General features: G+C 39.9%; 1 protein-coding gene across 2 annotated transcripts in view; it reads left to right on the top strand.

The window, feature by feature from the left end:
• Positions 1 to 224: 224 nt before the first annotated feature.
• LOC111986078 (uncharacterized) overlaps positions 225 to 21,385 on the top strand; it is a 46,481-nt gene continuing 25,320 nt past the window's right edge. Inside the window, exons 1-4 of one of the 2 annotated variants that reach the window (XM_024017713.2) lie at positions 234 to 541; positions 628 to 771; positions 867 to 1,062; positions 3,305 to 3,610. In XM_024017713.2, coding sequence (XP_023873481.1) covers positions 293 to 541; positions 628 to 771; positions 867 to 1,062; positions 3,305 to 3,345 — 630 coding nt within the window. In that variant the 5' untranslated portion in view covers positions 234 to 292 and the 3' untranslated portion in view covers positions 3,346 to 3,610. Of the gene's footprint in view, positions 542 to 627; positions 772 to 866; positions 1,063 to 3,304; positions 3,611 to 21,385 lie in introns of those variants that run through there. The other variant, XM_065780428.1, reaches the window with a different exon arrangement.

The raw sequence follows: 21,385 nt of genomic DNA, 5'->3' as shown, positions 1-21,385 counted from the left end.
TTGGAAATTCAGAGTCTATCTGTATTCGGTGTTAAAAACATTATTATAGGTCGGCTAGTGGGCTTCCAACTAAAGCCGACTTGGGCTTGTGGGTTGCAATTAAAGCCATACGGCCCATACCATCTGCAACAAATGGGTTGAATTTGAACTTTGAACCGAAGCCGCAAAGGGTAAAAATGTAAAGTAAATAGAACTGAGAATAGGGCTAAAAGAAACAACACGTGAGTGTGAGATCATCTATTTATTCATCATCATAAAAAAATAAAAATTTCTGATCTCATCTGAAGTGGCTATGGCGGCTGTTAGTGCTGATGTCTTTGTCCCGAGGCTGGAAGAAAAGCACGAGGAACCACCAGAGAAGAAGCAGAAGAAGACAGATGAAGAAAGACAAGAAGAGGAAGACGCCCCCAATCGCGAGAAAGTTGGCTTACCTTTGGACGATGACGATGACGATGACGATGACGATTGTTTTCCCGGTGAGCTCCCTGAGATGACCCGTGCAGAATGTTTTTTGTATCATCAACAGGTTAATGAGAGCGGGGTAAGCAATCATCGGACATAGTGAGTTTGTGCAGTTGATGCTCCCATGACTCTTGTCTCATTTGTCTTTGTGTTTCTGATTCGCAGGGCTTTGATGTTGACGACTTCTCCCACTCTTTCGCATGCGGTAGAATTGAGACGATGGGATTTGAGGGGGTCATTGATGATGCTGACAAGAAAAAACTTGGTGAATATTCTATGAAAGCAATCCACAAGTACAACACCGATGAGGTCTTTTCATAATCAAACCCCTTGATTAGTTACCTGGTGAATATTATTATTGTTATTGCTGTTGGCTTTATTGTGTCTGGGACAATTTCTTGTAGAAGAAGAACTTTACGTTCAAGGAGGTGGTGAAGGCAAATGTGCAGTGCGTTGCTGGCCTCATGTATTATATTACCTTCAAGGCTGAGGATGCTTCTACTGCTACTATTGAAACCTTTCAAGCTAAAGTATGGAGGGGAATTGGATTTGTAGAGGTCACATCTATTAGGGTAAAGCCCATCTCTATCTCCAAGCAAGGTAATTTCTTTTTCTATGCTCCATCAAATAAGCCTTTGAAACTGCTCCTAAGTCATGCATTAGCTAGAAAAAGCACGATAATGTTTTACATTTGCAATTTCTTTTTTCTATTAATTTGCTTGATGCATTCATGAGGTTACAGTGCTGAATTAACTTAGTTGGAGAGGAATGTTTGAAAAGGATCTACTCTCTAATAATACACGTCTTTTAACCTATTGTGCTATTGCTCCTGCTTGACTTGTCTAGATTTGTAGCTTCAACCTTTTAGCATGTGTGCATCTTCTCTGTTATTTGTATGATTACTTGAAAACTACCCTGTCTTTAAAAGAGCTGTTATCATGCTTTGGGAACTTATTGTGCTTGGACTCATAGTTAGGATGTATTTGAAACCCTGTATACATTTTATTTGGAAGATCTACTTTCTCCTATTTGCTTTTGGATTTTGATGAATTTAGGCTTAACCTCAAAAACTACCAGTTTTCAAAACTTATTCTCGATCATATTCGTGATATACCGCAGCCACTAAGCCACTTTAGTTGTTATTTATGTTTTGGTTGTCATCTTCAGAACCCTTTAACTAGCTATTGCTGATTTATATTCTCTTACTACTTTTATGTTCCAGTGGTGCAGGCACCATGATGCACCAAGAATATTGTTAATTCGAAACCTCAAAATTTGGAATTTCACCGATGTAAAATCTTTATCCAACTAAGGATTTTGTGGGGTTATTTTTTTTTAATTACTTTCCTTATTGATGTACTCATTGGAAGCCTATTTAAAATGGCTTTAGCAAGGATTTAAGGTAGACTTTGATGGTTGGAATTTTGTTCTGGAAATTCTTGAAGTGCTAGGTGTTGATTCCAAGCAAACCTAAGTGCTGATTCAAACGTGCAGGCTCCTTCGAAATACCACATTAAACACAGCGGTGTTAAATTCTAAATGTCAGATGTGCCCCACTGGGACCATATCTTCAAAATCTTAAGATGCTCTCAAAATAAAAATTCCGAATGTCAGATGCCCCAATCAATATATCCATCCAATAAAAAGATCTAGCACCCTTCTAGGCAAAACCCAAAAACTCCAAATGATCTAATTAAAGTCAAAACACCACAACTAATACACCCTCTCATGTGAATCAAAAGATGATACACTATCTTGCCACTATTTCAGCACAAACAATACCTGGCCACAATTTAAAAACCTCTTCTCCTCAGGTTGTCATCAATATCTTCCCTTACATCGCCATCCAAACATGAAAGGAAATTTGCATAGGGGCCTTAACCCTCCAAATACCTTTTCAAGGAAAGATGGCACAAATAAACCCTCTTAGCACGTTATAGTAAGAATTAATATCAAAACCCCCATTTTTCTTCAATTTCCACCAAACACAGTCCCCACTCACAGTAGGAGTATTAAACTCCAACATATGAAGAAAATTCAATTCCCAATTATTGGAATCACACATATCACTTTTTAATATGTTTACAATGTAAACAGCACCACATAGGCTTACATATACTTATATTCTATTGTTTGATCCATGTCTTACCTACTTGATTCTTTGATTTATTCTCTTGTTTGAATACTTCGTTTCTGGCCAGCAAATGCTTCTTTTTTTTTTCCTGGTTAGAAAATGCAAGCTTATAAATTTTGAACACTACAGATGGAATCTATCTTCACTTGATTTTTTTTTTTTTTTTCATTTGATTTTCAGAAAAAATAAAAAGATAAACTGTTTCTCAACAAAAGCTTTATGAGATGCCAGTCTGAACTATGGATCCATAAAACCTATTGTTCTTACTAGATAACTTGGTGAAGGACATTTAGTGATAATCTTAGATTTGAAATTATAATAAAGCTCCCAAGGGGTTGAAAAACTTCAAATTGCACTGTGCTTCTTTGTTGCCTTGGCGGTTGTCCAAGTATGAAGGTTTGAAGGTTGGTAAAAGAACATTGCTGAATACCCAAATAAAGATAAACTTCAAATTGCATGCAAGATGCAAGGAGTAAAAAAGAATCATGACCAAATGCAGCATGGGTGTAACTAATTATTGTGCAAGTGAGTAGGTTCCATTTGCTGATGCAGCAGAATATGGCCAAGGCAGAATCATGATTTGGCTATAGTTAGAATTGATTATTTAGGACTGTGGACCAGCTAATCTAATAGCTCAAAAATGGCAAATAAGGCACTTGACATAGTTTTATTGTTTGGTGTTTTTGACCTTATTTTTGTTATTTGCAGGAAATGAAGACTTGGCAATATGCTGTTCGCGAAGTTCATGAAGGTTGCTGGCAGTATTTTTCTATTTAAGTCAAATGGAGGGAAAACACTTTTTAAGTCTGAATTTAATATTATGTATGGTAAGTTTAGGTTGATATTATGTTTTTGAGACTCTTGTTAAATTATGCATGGATGTTCTACTCATAATAGGTTGCCGAATGTGGCCTTTTTCATCAAATGTCAAGCAAAGACAATGCTCCTTTAGTTTCCTTTACTAAAGGGTTAACTTGACAATATTAAGGATGGGGGACTGGGACATTGGAACTAGCTACACTTCCATTGCGTCTTTGAAGTTGTGTAGTGAGAGTGACCACCACCTGTAGCTCTTTTTGATTCATTGTAGTGCAGCTCACATCTCAGCAGGACACCCCCAGATCCTTGCTTAAGGGTGCATCAAAGTGACAGTAACTAAATATTATAATGAAATCTTCGTTTTAAAGAGAGGATGTCAAATCGTTGATAAAAGTCACTAACGAAATGGTTTGATCATAAAATCGTAGAATAAATCTTTTGTCTTTTTTTTTTTTTTTTTAAGACAGATTTTTTAGGTCCATATTTATCCAAAATCTCAAAATTTTTGAGATAACTCGGCCACTCCGCTTGTGCTAACTTTCTAAGCAATCCTACCTTGAAAATTAAGTTATTCACTACCCCCATCCAAGGGACCCTCCCCCCTAGCCTCTTAGACCCTTTAAAGACTATGTTGAAACCAATTCTTCCATAGTTGAGCTTCTTAGTAGAAATTTCTCTTGATTCCTCCTAGTTGTTAGGGTTCTTTTCTTCGAGCATTAAGATGATTGTTTTTTACACCCTAGTCTTCCTTAGTCTAGTGTTAATTCACATCCCACATTCTCTTAATTCTTAAAGTGAAATCCCATTTTCTGCTTAAAGCATTACTTTTCTGCATGTATATATTGTTCCCATTGGAATTCTCAAGTCAATATTTGTTTTTGTTCATAGTTAGTAGATTGGTGATGTAACATGTTGCAAAAAAGGTGTGTTTTGACACACTTGATGCCAATTCTCTAACATGCTAGTTTAAATCCTTTATGTGATGATATTATTCTATAGATAGGATTTTTATTATGAACATGCATGTTGATTTTTATTAGATCTGATCTTGAATAGCAAAATGTTGTGATCTAGGATTAATTTGTTTATTAGATTTTAGTTCATAGATCCCTTTTTTTTTTTTTTAAATGAACCTCAATTTGTTTTTCAAAATTATCTATGTTTCAAAGATTAACTTTCTGTTCTAAGCCCATTCTCTACACTACTTGTCTACGTTATTTTATTGCACTAAAATTTTGCACTGCATTAATTTTCTGTACTATTTTTTGCATTAAAATTCTACACCGTGTTCGGAATAATTTTCTACACTAGCTAGTTTCTAAAACAATTTTCTATTTTGAATTCAAGTATCTCTTTTAGAACTACTCATTATCAAGAATGAAACATAGTTCAAAATCAAACGTATTTTCAAAATTAATATCTTGTTGCATACGTAAAACCTTTTTCAAAGTCAAAGTTCTTTTCCAAAACTAAATATTGTTTTTAAAACCTATTTCAATTCAGATCTATAAATTTATTTGTCTCAAATTTAATTTCAGATCTAATAATTTAAACCAATAACAATGCATGACATGAAATTAGAAAATGCCTACACATGTTCAATTACATCTTCAATTTCAATCCAGTTTCCAATTCAATTTCAAATGGTGGTTGCTATTTATGATGTGAATGTTTTCCATATATGTAATTGGCCACTACTAGTCTAGAAGACCGGTTTTTACTGGGCAATATGAGTGCTCAACACATTCCTATAAAACACACACACACACACACACACACACACACACACAAACACATTCCTACCTTGTAAGTTAGTCGCCAAAACCTAGGTCTAGGGTTTTAGATTAGTATGATTTGTTCAATATAATTTTCATTTTGATAGATTGTTGCTAGGATTCAAAGTCTTACTTTATTTAAAATGTAATTAGGACTCAAAGCTTTGTAATTTCTATCAAATGTAATTATTTTCAATTATTCAAAGAAATCTAGGTTTTCAACTCAATGTTTAGGTTAGGATTTTTTTTTTTTGTTTTTTTTTTTTTTTTAAAAAAAATAAGTGACAACTTCATTGTACAACCCCCAATTTAGGGGGAAAGTTTTTTTTTTTTTTTTTAAAAAAAATAAGTGACAACTTCATTGTACAACCCCCAATTTAGGGGGAAAGATGTTTCAAGTGGGCTCCCACTGATTTGAGGTACATCATTGCAATCTCAAACTCTAGATGACGGTCTCTTACTATTCCTTTTATCTACTTGATTGATTGTGACACTTTCATTATTTTTGTCCATTTATGGTGAAAGGGCTTGTTTGTTTCACTTTGTGGTTGATTTGCTAAGATATTGGCAAAATGGGCTGCATTGTGGTGTTTGCCCAACCAATAGGGACATCATGCATGGTAGATGAAAGCAAATGCAGCGTGTTTGCGAATTCTTGTTTTGGAACACTTTTGTTGATGAAATTTATCATATTACATTTGGATTTTATATTGGATTCTATTTGAATTTGAATATTTTTGCTAAATTTAAAATTCTTGGATTTTTATTTAATGATTTGGGCTATGTTAAATCGGAGTTTAATTTCTTGTTGTATTGGTGAATGAAGAAATTAGGGCTAATTACAACTAACTCACTTGTTGTTTGGCTAAAGTTTAAATTGCTATCTATGATTTGAAATTTGGTACTTTATTCATTTTAAGTTAGCTCAGTTAGCTCACTTATGTTAAAAATGGGGCAAAATATGTATTTTTGCTCTCATTATAAGTCTCTCTCCGAAAGCATAAAAAATATATTAAAAAAAAAGGGAAAACAATACCAAAAAGTGAGGGTTTTGTAAAAATTAAGAAAAAACATTGCCCCACTTCTTAATTTTTATGGAACTCTCACCTTTTGATTTCGTTTTCCTTGTTCTTTTATGTTTTGGGAGGAGAGAGACATAAAAATGAAGCAAAATTACATATTTAAATCTATTTTTTATAGAAATGGGTTATGAAATTCTAACTGAGCTAACCTTGGGTGGGTAAAGTGCCAAATTTCAAACCACAGGTAGGTAACTTAAATTTTGGTCAAACCACAGGTGGGTAAGTTACAATTAGCCCAAAAAAATATATTGGTAGAAAATGAATTTGGGACTTAATTTTTTTTTTATTTTAATTATCTATAAAAATTTTATATAATTTTGTGTTTTTATGAGTTAGACCAATAGATTTGAGTCATTTGACTATCTATTATGTAACTAGACACCTCATTTTGTATTTCTTATAACTTGAGCCTTCGACCCTTGAAGACGATATCAAAGGAGCAAGTATCAATAAAGTAGTGCACGAGATTGCAAAAATATTTAATTAAAAAAAAAATTTATTCTGCATTTGCATGAGTCATCCTTATGCAATTTTAAGGCAAGTGAGGAAGCCGCTTAAGGCTTCCAAATTTTAACCAATAGAAATATTTATTTACTTGTGAAAATATTAATTAGGCCCTAAATATTAATCAATAAATAAAAAATAATTTTTTGTCAAAGAAAATCAAGGCCTCGAAGTGAAAAAAAGAGAGACCCCCAAATAAAATTTAAAAAAGTCTCCAAATTTTAATTAATTGAATTTTTATTTTTGGTAAATTAGTTGAGGGAGACATCAGATGACACGTATGATATGACATACAACGAAAACAGTAAAACAAAAACCCAAAAAGTAGAATCAGTCATTTTGAACCAATATTATTGATAGGAATGAAGTGAAAGGCCCACGAGAGTGAAGCAATCTATATGTGTTATGGAATTCATTGTTTTTCTTTTTGGTAGAGGATTTCCAACGTTGGACCAAACAAGTAGTAAAAACATGTTTGTAGAGAATTTTCAAAGAGAGAGAGAGAGTGTAGTACCCTTGAAAGCACGGTAAAGTGCAATAGCGTTGTCTGTTGGGGAGGTTGGAACTAGAGGAACGCTTAGCGTCGACATTGATTTGCTCTCTCTCTCTCTCTCTCTCTCTCTCTCTCTCTTCAACCTTTTTGTTGTGTGTGTTTTGTCTTGTAGTGTTGTGAGGAAGAAAAAACAAATATGTTGAAATTTAAATGAACAATGAATGTGTGTCTGAGGATAATAGACGTGATTTCGTAAATTATAGTCTTCTTAGAGTGATTAACTATTGAGATACACCTTAAAAGAAAACAAAAGTAACTAAAAAAAACTAAAAAAAAAAAAAAATAGAGAGGGAGAAGAAAAAGAAAAGAGTTACCACGTTTCCTAAGCCTTGAAGATATTTTGCTTGCCATCCATTTTTTTTTTTTCTCGTTCAAATTAATGTAAAAGAAGAAGATGACTAGAGGTGTTTTTTTTTAAGTTAAAACAAAATAGGTAGGTTTTGAAAGCTTGGGAAGACGTAAGGAAGGTTTTGGAATTATTCCATATTTCTATTTTCTTACTTTTAATGAATTTCACTTATTATGATTATGCCTAAAATTATGATATTATATACTTATATTCCCAATATAATATTCAAAAAAGAATTATTCCTAATATAGATTTCTTTCTTAACTTACAATATTTAATTCTTTCTCAAAAAAAAAAAAACAATATTTAATTAAAATTCTTTGTCAACCATAACCATCTAGTATTGGAATTTTCCTAATGCAAACCTTATGAAAATTAACGTTTCCATTTGAGTTATGTTTTCCCTCATTAAACCTTGATTCTAAATTTGAATCCCATTTTGAATTTGGTTATCCATGAGTAATTAGGAATTTTGCAACATACAAGTCAAATATAAATTCATTAATTTATACTTATCAATAGGAATGTAATAATTGTATATGCTAATTCAATTTTTTTGCTTCACTGAATTTTTAATTTTTCTAATACAAATTTTTCATTTGAAAAGTCAAGTTTCCTTTTGTGTCATGTCTTCATATGTGACATATCTAATTTAGTCAAATTCTCATCTAATTAAGTTTCATTAGATAAAGAAAATTAATAATAAATATATATTACCATAAACGTCTCATATATATACATATATATATATATAGACACACATATATATTCTAATAAAAGAACCTATTCTCTTTAATTCATTTAATTTAATGTAAATTTAACTAATACCATAAACGTCTAATTTATGAAGACTATTCCTAAAAATCAATTGAGTAATGCTATAGACAAACTATTTTACAACATTTTTACAAACTACTGATGTGGCAAATTCTTACTAACATCATATTTTTACTTACAATAAACATGCAAAAACAATGTAGTCAATTATTCTACAAATTTACAATACCATTAAGTTATAGTGTAACTAATTGTTTTTAAGGTATTGCATATTTGTATAATCCTTATCATTACTATAATCAACATCATCGTCACAAAAATTGGCATCAACAATATTGAAATAGAGTTATCATCAAGACTGAACGCCATAAAAATTGAGATAAATTAAAATATCCATTCCCGTTAGTAAATAGTACAATATATAACTCTGAACAAATAATTTGCTAAGGAGATAAAATATATATATACACACCAGACAAACAAATCATTTTTCCAAAACAAAGTATCCCACAGCTTACTTAAAACTTAAAAGTCACACCTCAAAGTTGGTAATTTTTCCCCCTATTTTTATCAAATGAAATGACTTGACATGTATATAAACATATTTTAGCAACTTTGATAAAGTTCTACACTATGCCCTTTTTTCTTTTTTCTTATTTTCATATTTTGTTCTTTGTTTTTTCAACAATAAGTTAAATTTGATTTATATAACAGCCTAATGTCCCGCATGATATGCAAGAAGATGCTGACCAACAATGGGATGGTCTCTATTCAAATGTGCAAGCACAAGTCTTGGATGCTTTTATACGCACTTTTCACGGGAGATGAAAAGCTTACATTGTTTATCTTATGTTTAAATTTTTATTCATGAGACTTTTAGCTTTACCTTTTCCCTATCAAGATAGAGTTACTAATGAAGTATGAATCTGTCTTTCTTAGTTGAACTCCTTGCCAATTCAGATGGATAATGTGAAGCTAGCAACAGTAGGAATCCTGCTAAAAGAATAGGTGGACTTGGGGCACACCGGTGTAGTGTGTGACAAAGAGTCTCCAATGGTCTAGTCAGAAAGATGAAAGTCCAATTGTACAGAGAATCAATATAGGCTAAAATTCTCTTGTGTATTTGTTGTGTACCTTAATACCTTTTGATGATGCCGAAAATATCAACAGTGAGTTGCACAATGCTCGTACCCTCGAAACGACACATGCACAAAGAAAAAAGGATCTAACAGAGAACACCGGTGTGGTGCCGGCCAAATACCCTCCGAAGGTCAAGTTAGAACTTCTTTCAACTCTAGAGTGCTAGAGAGGGGTTAATTATGCATCCCTCGATTTATGAGAGTATTAGGCTTTTATAGTAGTTGAGGGTTGATTTTTTTTCCTTGGAGTAGAAGTCTTTTCCTTATAGGGATCCTCATGGGCGCGAATCGCGGAATTCTTTTCCTTATAGGATTCTAATACTGATTGCGGGATACAAATAATTTCCTTAAATACTACACGCAGAGGCCAAGTTAGAATTTAATACATATCCGTCGGCATAGGGGTCGTTGGCTTGCCTTATCCCTGTCAGCCAAGTCGTCATCAGTTCATTGCAGCGCTACCCAAGGGCTCCGAATCCGCATCCGTCAGCCTTGGATCCCTTTGTTCTTCCAGTTGTCCGAGGGCATCAGTTGACGGGTTAACCATGATTTATTTTTATGTATTAGTTGCCCCCTACTCCATATCTCCGTTAGTTCAAGCTGACGGGCTATGGAATTATTTTTGTTGCTGGCCTTCATTTTAGCTAGGACAAAGAAAATATTACGGTTGGAATTAAATGCTCTGTACACGTGGCGAGTTTCGGTTGGCTCCGCTTCTGGACGAGGGCGTCGCTTCGTCTTCCGTGCATTTTCCTTATGTATATATATGGCCCACCTTTCCCTATTTCTCCCTATTTGCTTTTGGTGATTCCTGGAGAGCTAATCTGTCACCATACTTCGTCAGTACTGCCATTATTTCTCTCGTCACCTCGTTAACCGTCACTTTTGAAAAACTTGTAAGTTTCTTTTCTTTCCTTGCACACTTTATTTCAATTATTTTCTTTAAAGTGAGGTCGTCATCCTAGGTGCTTAGTTTACACCCGTCACTTGTAGGTAGATGTCGAGTGACGCGTCGAGTGACCAGTCGTCGGTCCGCGAAGGAGCGGGCTACGACGAGGTATTTGGTTCAGGCTCAGGTAGTGAGTCTGGGAGTTTCTCCTGGTCGTCAGAGAGGGAAACGTCGGCCCATACTCCCGTCGAGGAAGTAGGAGGTCAGGGAAACGGCGGCTAGGAGGAAGAAGTAGGAGAGGAGGGTGAAGTTGGAGTAGGAGAGAGAAATAGTGACGGGGATGAAGGTGACGAGGAGTCTTGTGAAGGGACTTCTGGAAGTCCCGGAGGCAGTCGTCCCTTCATCCTTCCCAAGGACTGGGCTGTGAATAAGTTCCTTCCAAAGATGACACTTAAAATTTTTAAGGAATTACGCACCCGTTTCCAAATCCCCGATCATATTCCTATCTGTCTGCCTAGGGAGGGTGAGAAATGTTATACGGGAAGAATTGTAGATGTTGGCATGTATGATGCTATGTTTGCTACCGGGTTAAGACTGCCTTTGACGGCTTTACACCGTCAGCTGGCCGATTTCCTTGGTTTATCCGTCAGTCAGATTGCTCCAAACTCGTGGAGAATCTTTATTGGTGCTGAGGTACTATGGGGTCGTCTAAGTGGAGGCCACCGTCAGCTTTCCTTGGATGAATTTTTCTACTGCTACAGACCTCGGCACCTTTCTTCCTCAAAGGGAATGTATCATTTTGCCGTCAGGGAGAAGGAGTTGAGGCTGGTGTCTGAGATGCCAGATTCTAATAGAGCCTGGAAGGGTAGGTTCTTTTTTGTGGAAGGGACGGACTGGGTGTGCCGTCAGGAAGAGTGGGAAACGATACCCTTTGGTTGTTTCGACAATACTTGGGGGTTCGCTAAAGAGTCAGGTTTTAACCGTCAGCTTTTATCCTCGTCAGTTTGCTACGTATTACAATTTATTTTTTGAAAAGGTATTGACGTAGCCAATTTATTCTTTTTCAGCCTTCACTCGTCCATCAATAACCGACGAGCAGGAAGATTTTATCCGTCGGGTTTTGGAGATACCCATAGAAGAGCGATCGTGTCGGGACTTAATTACCCTCGACACTCTTCACGCGTACTGCGGAGGTCCCGAACCGACGCCTGAAGCTTGTAGATTAGAAGAGTTTTCCCGTCACCATAAGTTCCTTGACCTATCCGTTATGTCACTCTTTGTACTTTTAGTCGTCAGCTTCCCTTATGCGTTTCTTTTGCAGAAATGGACGTAGCTAAGGAACGGATTAGGGCTGCCGCTGCCCGTCAGAAGGAGGAAAGGAAGGCAAAGGGGGAGGCGACGTCTACGTCTGCCCCCCAAACCGTCACTAAGGGTTCCCAGAAAAGGAAACCTAACGGGGACGTCATTCGTCCATCAAAAAAGTCAACCGTCACTCCTAGGAATGTGCCCCCCGGGAAGTCACCCCCCAAGTCGGGCCATGGAGCAGGGAAGGGTGTTATGACCTTTTCTAGTCCCGTCCTGAAGGGGCCCCGTAGCCTGTTGACGTATAAGGATTTTGCCGTCGAAACTATTGAAGCCCTTATAAGACCGACGGATATAGATCCTTGCGCTCAGCTGGGGACGGAAGAACTGGGGTCATCCGCTTTGTTTGATCTCTCGTGGGTAAGCTGTCAGCCTTTTTGACTGACGTGCTTAATCTTTCTTTTTTGATAACTGACGGCTGTATCTTTTTCTAGGCCTTGGTTCGTGTGAAGGCGCTGCAAGACCGGTGCGTGGCTAAGGAGGGGGTCGTCACTCGTGTTAGCAAGCATAATGCTAACATGCGAGACCAGCAGGCTCAGTATAAGGAGGCGGTGCGCACACTTAACCTCGAGCTGAAAGAGGTAAGGGAGAAGTTGGAAGAGGCGAGCCGTCAGAAGGACGAGCTAGAGGGAGAGCTGTCGACCCTTCGTGGACAGTTGGAGATGGCAGGGGCTGACGTCGTTGAGAAATTCAAAGCGTCAGACTCCTTCATCGATTCTTGTGGTGGCTATTATGGCACGGGATTCGATGACTGTCTCAAACAAGTTGCGTCAGTTTTCCCTGAACTGGACCTACCTGGAATTACTCTAGACGACGCTCAGCCTATGACGCCTACTACTGATGCCGCTACTGCTGGTGTTGACGACTTGGTTGATTCTCCCCCACATGGAGGTAGTGGAGTTGTCTTGGCCCAACCTGCTGCGAACCTTCCAACAACTGCCGCGACTCCTCCTATGGTGCTGCTTGACGGAGAGGACCCTTCTGTTAAGTAGAGAATTTTTAAGTGACGGTTTTTATTTTTGTAGCTCATGTTTTTCCCTTCTCTTTTATTTATGTAGCAAACAGCTTTATTAAGTGCCCCTTGGGCCCCAATGTGTAATAGTTTAACAGCTTTTTAAATGCCTTTTTGGGCTTTGATTTGTTTGTAATGCCGTCGCTCTTGATTACTTGTATGTAGCTACTTTTGCTTGGCCTGTTTAACTCGTATGTTTTGATTTGAAAGAACGAAATCAGGATTGTGGGCCCTTTTAGTTTAGTGTACCGTCAGTTTTACTAAACCGTCAGTTTAAACTTTGAGCTTTCTAGTGTAAGTCTGCTTAATAAATTCGTTAGTTTTTTGATCATTTTGCTTTAATGATTGTAGAAATTTTTGGCAAAATCCTATTATCTCGTGACAAGGTCATCTGCCTTATAGACTTGTCCATTTGTGGACTGACAGATTTAGCCTTTTTTAGACCGTTAGTCTAATGGCTGAGTTTATTGGTTTACGCACTCCGTCAGTCTTTTATTTAGACCGTCAATTTTTGTCGCTTTGTCCATCTTGTGGACTCGGTCATTTTTATACCGTCGGTTTAATTGATTTGTCCATTTTATGGACTTGGTCATTTTTTAGACCGTCAATTTTTTGTCTCGTCCGCTTTTGTGGACTTGGCCATTTTTTAGACCGCTAGCTATTTGGTTCGTCCACTTTGTGGACTTGGTCATTTTTTAGACCGCCAGCTATTTGGTTCGTCCACTTTGTGGACTTGGTCATTTCTTAGACCGCCGGTTATTTGGCTCGACCGCTTTGCGGACTCAGTCATTTTTTAGACCGTCAGCTTTTTTGGTTCGTCCATTTTGTGGACTTGGTCATTTCTTAGACCGCCGGTTATTTGGCTCGTCTGCTTTGCAGACTTGGTCATTTTTTAGACCGTCAGCTTTTTAGCTCGTCCACTTTGTGGATGGGCAATTTGTCAGTCTTTAATGACCTCATATTTGTAAGTAGAAACTTCAGTAGTTCTGAGTAAATTCCTCTTATTGCCGTGCATCTATATAAAAAATAGTTCGAAAACAAAATCTGCCCATTTTGGGCTTATTGTAGCAAAAACATGAGTAGAAAAAACTGCCCATTGGGCTTATTGTAGCAAATACTTAAGTAGGAAAAAAAAAATACTGCCCTTTGGGCTTATTGTAGCAAATACTTAAAAAGGTAATCGATAAGTCTTAGTGTACCCAAAAAAGGTGTTGTTGCTTTTCGTGTCGCCGCCCCTACTGGTAGTACTTCCGTAAGTGTTCAGCATTCCATGGATGTGGTAGCTTCCGTCCGTCCAGTGCCTCTAGATAGTAGGTGCCCTTCCTTTGCCATGCCGTAACTCGGTAGGGTCCTTCCCAATTTGGGCCGAGCTTTCCTTGGGTGGGGTCCCTTGCTGCGCCCATAACCTTTCTTAGAACGAGGTCTCCCACTTGGAAGTCTCTGTGTCTAACCCGGGAATTGTAATGCTTGGCCATGCGGTCCTGGTACCGTGCAAGCCTTTATTCTGTTGCCATCCTGACTTCGTCCACCAGATCAAGTTGCAGACGTATGGCCTCGTCATTCCTCTTTTCGTCATGGTTGTGCACCCTGTAGCTTGTAAGGCCGACTTTGGCTGGGATGACTACTTCGTTCCTGTACGTTAGTCGGAATGGTGTCTTTCCTGTTAGTGTCCTTGCTGTTGTCCTATAGGCCCATAGTATGCTCGGCAACTCTTCAGCCCATATGCCCTTTGCCCCCTCGAGCCGGGTCTTGATAATTTTTAGCAAGGACCGGTTTGTGACTTCGACCTGTCCATTGGCTTGGGGGTGGGCAGGGGAGGAGTAGTGGTTTTGTACCCCCAACTGCGAGCAGAAGTCCCTGAAGGAGTCGTTGTCGAATTGCTTCCTGTTGTCCGAGACTAAGATTCTTGGAATGCCAAACCTGCATATGATGCATCGCCAAACGAAGCTCCATACGTTTTTTTCTGTAATGGTGGCCAAGGCTTCAGCTTCCACCCACTTCGTAAAGTAGTTAAAGCCGACAATTAGAAACTTCAGTTGTCGTATTGCCGTAGGGAACGGCACCATGATGTCCAACCTCCACTGAGCGAACGGCCACGGTGCTGTCATCGGGGTGAGTTCTTCGGGTGGTTGTCTGATGACGTTGCTGAACCTTTGGCATTTGTCGCAGGCCTTCACATAAGCCTCGACATCCTTCTGCATTGTTGGCCAAAAGTACGCAGTTCGTACTAGCTTGTGTACTAGCGATCTTGATCCTGAGTGGTTTCCGCAGATTCCTTCGTGCACTTCTCTCATGACGTAATCTACTTCTTTAGGACCTAAGCATCGTAGGTAGGGGCGGGAGAAACCTCTCTTATACAAAACATCTCTTATCAGCACGAACCTTGCTGCCTGAACCTTCAGTTTTCTTGCTGCCTCCTTCTCATTTGGCAATATGCCGTTCTTCAAGAAAGAGGTTAACGGCGTGGTCCAATCGTTTTGGGGATCGAGCTCCTGTACGTCGACAGCATTTATGAGTGGAGAGAGCTGTGTGAAGGAGAATGTATTACTAATGGTGGCCATGTGTTCGGCTGAGGCGGCTTTGGCCAAGCGGTCAGCTTGTTCGTTTTCTCCCTGGGGGATCTGTATAATTTTGACCTTCAGCTCGTTCATCCTCCTTCTTGCTTGGTCCAGATACTTCTTCATTCTTTCGCCTTTGCATTCATACTCCCCACTTATCTGGTTGACTATGACTTGGGAGTCACAGTAAACGATCACTTTTTCGGCTCCCACTACTTTTACGAGGTCAAGCCCTGCTATCAGAGCTTCGTACTCCGCCTCGTTATTGGTGGTAGGGAATTCAAGCCAGACCATACACTCTACCGTATCTCCTTCGGGTGACTGTAGTACGACGCCGGCTCCGCCGGCCTGCCTGTTGGAGGATCCATCTACATGTATGCTCCATTGCGGGGATTCTTCTGCCCCCCTGTCCTCACCATTCGTGAATTCTGCTATGAAATCTGCAACGACTTGCCCCTTAACAGCGGTCCGTGGGCGATATTGGATGTCAAACTCGCTTAATTCTATGGCCCAAAGTGCCAAGCGCCCGGCAGCTTCTGGGTTGCTCATTGCCAGTCCCAAAGGCTTATCAGTTAAGATAATCATCGTGTGGGCTTGAAAGTACGGCTTCAGTTTGCGTGCTGCCGTAACCAGCGCGAAAGCAAGTTTTTCCATGGGTGGATATCTTTCTTCAGCTCCGCGTAATGCCCGGCTAGTGTAATACACAGGTTTCTGTACTTTCTCTTCTTCTCTAATCAAGGCGGCACTGATGGCAGTTGGGGAGATAGCGAGATAGAGAAAGAGTTCTTCTCCTGGTTGCGAGGGACTCAGCAGTGGTGGGGAAGAGAGGTAAGCTTTCAACTCCTCAAACGCTTGTTGGCATTCAGTGGTCCACTCGAAAGACCTTTTTAGCGTCCGAAAGAAAGGTAAGCATTTGTCTGTTGCCCTGGAGACGAACCTGTTTAGCGTTGCTATCTTGCCGTTGAGGCTTTGTACTTCCTTCACATTCTTTGGTGGTGCCATCTCCATTATAGCCCGAATCTTGTCTGGATTGGCCTCGATGCCTCTCTGGGAAACCATGAATCCTAAGAATTTCCTGCCGTCACCTCAAAGGCACACTTCCCTGGATTAAGCTTCATGTTGTAAGAGCGAAGGGTGTTGAACGTTTCCCTGAGGTCTTCTAAATGATCTTCTTCCCTTCGACTTTTAACCAGCATATCATCTACATATACCTGGATGTTTCTCCCGATCTGCCGTGCGAACATCTTGTTCATAAGCCTTTGATATGTTGCGCCCGCATTTTTTAGACCAAACGGCATTACCTTGTAGCAGAATAGGCCTTGGCAGGTTACGAAGGAAGTTTTTTCTTGATCATCATCGTGCATCTTGATTTGGTTGTAGCCAGAGAAAGCATCCATGAAGCTTAACAGCTGGTGTTGAGCCGTAGAGTCTACTAGAGTGTCGACTCTCGGGAGAGGGTAGCTGTCTTTAAGGCATGCCTTGTTTAAATCGGTGAAGTCTACACACATCGTCCATTTCCCGGAAGCTTTCTTGACCATCACTACGTTTGCTAGCCAGTCGGGGTAGTAGACTTCTCTAATGAAATTTGCGTCTCGTAGCTTGCGGACTTCTTTGGCTATGGCTTGATCCCGTTCTGGGGCGAAGACCCGCTTCTTCTGCCGGATGGGCGGAAAGGATGGTGATACATTCAGCCTATGCACCATGACGGAAGGGTCTATTCCTGGCATGTCCTCGTGACTCCAGGCGAATACGTCCTGATTCTCTTTGAGGAATGCTGTAAGTGTTTGCCGGATTGCGGGACTTGCAAGGGTTCCAATCCTCGTTGTCTGGTCAGGTCTGGAGTCTTCCAGGGGTATTTCTTCAAGCTTCTCGACTGGCTCCATCGTGCTCCGGTGCTCTTCTATGCTCATGGTTTGGAGGTGATCATCCATTTCCATCATGGCCATGTAGCATTCGCGTGCGGCAATCTGGTTTCCACGTAGTTCTCCAACTCCGTATTCTGTTGGGAACTTGATCATTAAATGATAAGTTGAAGTTGCCGCCTTCCACACGTTGAGGGTGGGTCGCCCTAGGATAGCATTATAGGCAGATGAATGGTCGACCACGAGGAACGTTACGTCCTTTATGATTTACTGGGGATAGTTGCCTGCTGTCACAGCTAACGTGACCGCACCCAGCGGAAACACCTTTGCACCTCCAAAACCGACAAGTGGGGCATTCGTTGGAGCCAGTTGTTCCCTGCTGATTTTCATCTGCTGGCATGCCGAGTAGTACAAGATGTCTGCCAAGCTGCCATTGTCGACCAACACCCGATGCAAGTTGTAGTCCCCAACATGTAGGCTGACAACAAGCACGTCGTCATGCGGGTGGTGAAGACGTCGCGCGTCTTCTTCCGAGAACTCGATAACGGGGCTTTCCTTTCGGGCTACCTTTTGCACTGGACCCGTCAACTGGACGTTTTGGACCATCCGGAGGTACGTCTTTCGAGCTTTTTTGGACGGCCCGGTAGCCATCCCTCCTACAATCATTCGTATGTCACCAACGGGAGGTCTTGGACGGTCATTATCTCGTCGGGGGGGGAGGGGTGCTCTAGAGGTGTTGGATCCGCTCTTTCCTTGCTTACGAATTTCTGCAGTTTCCCTTGCCTTATAAGGGCCTTGATTTGTTGCTTCAAGTCGTAACAGTCGGTTGTGTCATGGCCGTGATCTCGGTGAAAGCGACAGTACTTGTCTCTGGAACGCCTGCTAGGATCCCGCTTCAGCTTTCCAGGGAAGGTCAGAGCCCCTTCATCCTTAATTTGCATTAGGACTTGATCTATTGGGGCGGTCAGCGGGGTGAAGCTTGTGAATCTCCCTCTTGGAGGTTTAGAACGCCTTTCGTCTTTTCAATCTCCTGTTCTGGGCCTCTTTCTCCCTTGGTCTGGTCGTGCATCTTCCTGCCTCTCCCTTTTTCTCGGCTTCTCTTCTCGAGCCTGCAACGCGTCCTCAGCATTCATATACTTAGTAGCCCTGTAGAGTACTTCTGACATGGTCTTTGAGTCATTTTTGTATAGAGAGAACAAAAATTTGCCCTTTCGCAACCCATTTGTGAAGGCTGCTACAAGTATTTTGTCGTCGGCTTCGTTAACCGATAGCGCTTCCTTATTAAAGCGCGTTATGTAGGATCTTAACGTCTCGTCCTCTCTTTGCTTGATACTCATCAGGCATGCCGTGGACTTCTTATACCTATGTCCCCCAATGAAGTGTGTAGTGAATTGAGCGCTAGCTCCTTGAAGGTGCTAATAGAGTTGGGCGTCAGCCGGCTGAACCATACCCTTGCGGGGCCTTTGAGTGTTGTGGGGAAGGCCCTGCACATAATCTCATCTGCTACCCCCTGAAGATGCATCAGGGTTTTGAAAGTTTCCAGGTGGTCCAGAGGATCCTTCACCCCGTCATAGCTATCTATATTCGGCATGCGAAACTTGTGGGGTAGGGGGAAGGAGTTCACGGCCACAGTGAAGGACGAGTCGGTACGGTTGACTAGATCGTCAAGATCATTGGAGACTCGCCCCTTGAGGGCGTTCATCATGACCTCCATCTGTTCCCTCATTGCCTGCATCTCGGCAGCAATATGTGGTGGAGTCGCATCCGTGAGGGATGGCATGCTCACGTGCTGCCTTTCCGGCCTGCTTGGGGCGTGGCTGCCCTCAGGTCTCTCCTGATTCTTCTTTGGAGTGCTAGTCCCTTCCTGATCTTCTGGTTGGTCATTTAGTGCTGCATCCTTCTGGCGCAGCTGTTCTTCCAAGTAGAGGTTATGTTTGGTGAGATGCTCCATGGCGGCACCGAGAATCCAAACTTGTCTCTCGAGGGCAATCGTGGGTGGTTCCTCTCCTTGTACGTCATTAGTAGTCGCCATTGAGCGAGTGAGTACCATGCAACCCTTTAGTCCGGGAAACGATAGTATGGCTTAATTACAAGCTTCCCACAGACAGCGCCAACTGATGATGCCGAAAATATCAACAGTGAGTTGCACAATGCTCGTACCCTCGAAACGACACCTGCACAAAGAAAAGAGGACCTAACAGAGAGCACCGGTGTGGTGCCGGCCAAATACCCTCCGAAGGTCAAGTTAGAACTTCTTTCAACTCTAGAGTGCTAGAGAGGGGTTAATTATGCGTCCCTCGATTTATGAGAGTATTAGGCTTTTATAGTAGTTGAGGGTTGACCTTTTTCCTTGGAGTAGAAGTCTTTTCCTTATAGGGATCCTCATGGGCGCGGATCACGGAATCCTTTTCCTTATAGGATTCTAATACTGATCGTGGGATACAAATAATTTCCTTAAATACTACGCGCAAAGGCCAAGTTAGAATTTTATACATATCCGTCGGCATAGGGGTCGTCGGCTTGCCTTATCCCCGTCAGCCAAGTCGTCGTCAGTTCATTGCAGCGCTACCCAAGGGCTCTGAATCCGCATCCGTCAGCCTTGGATCCCTCTGTTCTTCCAGTTGTCTGAGGGCATCAGCTGACGGGTTGACCATGATTTATTTTTATGTATTACCTTTGTCTGTTCTTTGTGTCTTTTTTATAGGTCATTTTCCCAATTTATGGGATTAAATGCCCTTCTTTATGACTTTGGATCCATTGGCAATAAATGGCAGGATGTTAGAGATTTCAATAATCTTCTACCCATTGGTCCGTTGGTTACACCTTTGCTTGTCTGGCATGTTAACTGATTATCCGTGTCATTTATGGGAAACTTGTTTAATGTTCATTGTAACTGTCCATCCCTGGACGATGGTAGATTTCTTCCTCTTTAGGTACGTTTTTAATTACTTCATGATATTAATATATTTTTTTTCTTGTGTTTGCTTGAGTGATTAGCAATGTTCATGAGATTTGAGGTAAAAATAAAAAATAAAAAAAGATATTAAATCTTGGGATGCAATGAGGGAGAGATAACGATGGGCCTCTTTTTGAATGCGCGTGTGAATGTCTTAGATGTTGTGACTCAAACTTTTCACGAGATATGGGAAAGTTTACTTTGATTATCATATGGCTGAATTTTTACTCAGGATACCTTTTTGCTTGTATAGTACAGCACATATAATTTACGGTATGATTAATACAATATACATCTATGTATCGTGTGATTTATAAACATGTTCAACATATATTTAAGATACAATATTTTTTTTCACTCGATATGTATTGTGTATCGAATGTTATTGACAACTATGTATCGTGTATTGAATGTTATTGACAACTATGCCACTTATCAATCGTCCCAACTATTTAGGTTACACACCTTCACCATTTTCATTTAGGAGATTTTTCTTCATTCCAATTAAAAAACACCACTTTTGTTTTTATCCATATTCAATTAAAAATGATAATCTTTATGAACCTTTTCTATTCCTTTTTTCCCTTTCAAATAGCAACATAAATGTCTAAGTGAACATATTAATTAATCTAAAATAACCCAACTTTAAAGAACCTACAAAAGGAAAAATGAAAAAATTAAGAGAATTAAATAATAGTCCTTTGAGCAAACAAATGTAGGGTGTACCCACACCGGCAGCTTCACATGCAAGCCATGGTAGTCATAGTACCACCCTGACTTGCAAAAAAAATGCATATATACACTTGTCAAAAAATTATTGTATGTTAAACTAATCTATTGTGACCGCTCTATTAAAAATGTTAAGTAACCTAACTTACAAAAAGTTGGGTTCAACAAAAATAAAAATAATGCTACATTCACAAGATTTTTATAATACTTTTACAACAAATCCAATGTGATAAACTGTTACTAATTCTATTTTGGGCCCAATAATGACATTATTTTTTTACTCACTAATAACAACTTTTTGCACAAGATTTATTTATTGTAAAAATGTTGTGAACATAGCATTACTCCAAAATGAATTCTGTCCCCCTCTACCCCCCCCCCCCCCCCCCCCCCCCCCACACACACACACACACACACCCACAC

This window comes from Quercus suber, unplaced genomic scaffold, assembly GCF_002906115.3.
Source record: "Quercus suber isolate HL8 unplaced genomic scaffold, Cork oak 2.0 scaffold_235, whole genome shotgun sequence".
NCBI lineage: Eukaryota > Viridiplantae > Streptophyta > Magnoliopsida > Fagales > Fagaceae > Quercus > Quercus suber.
This window is presented reverse-complemented; position numbering and strand designations above follow the sequence as displayed.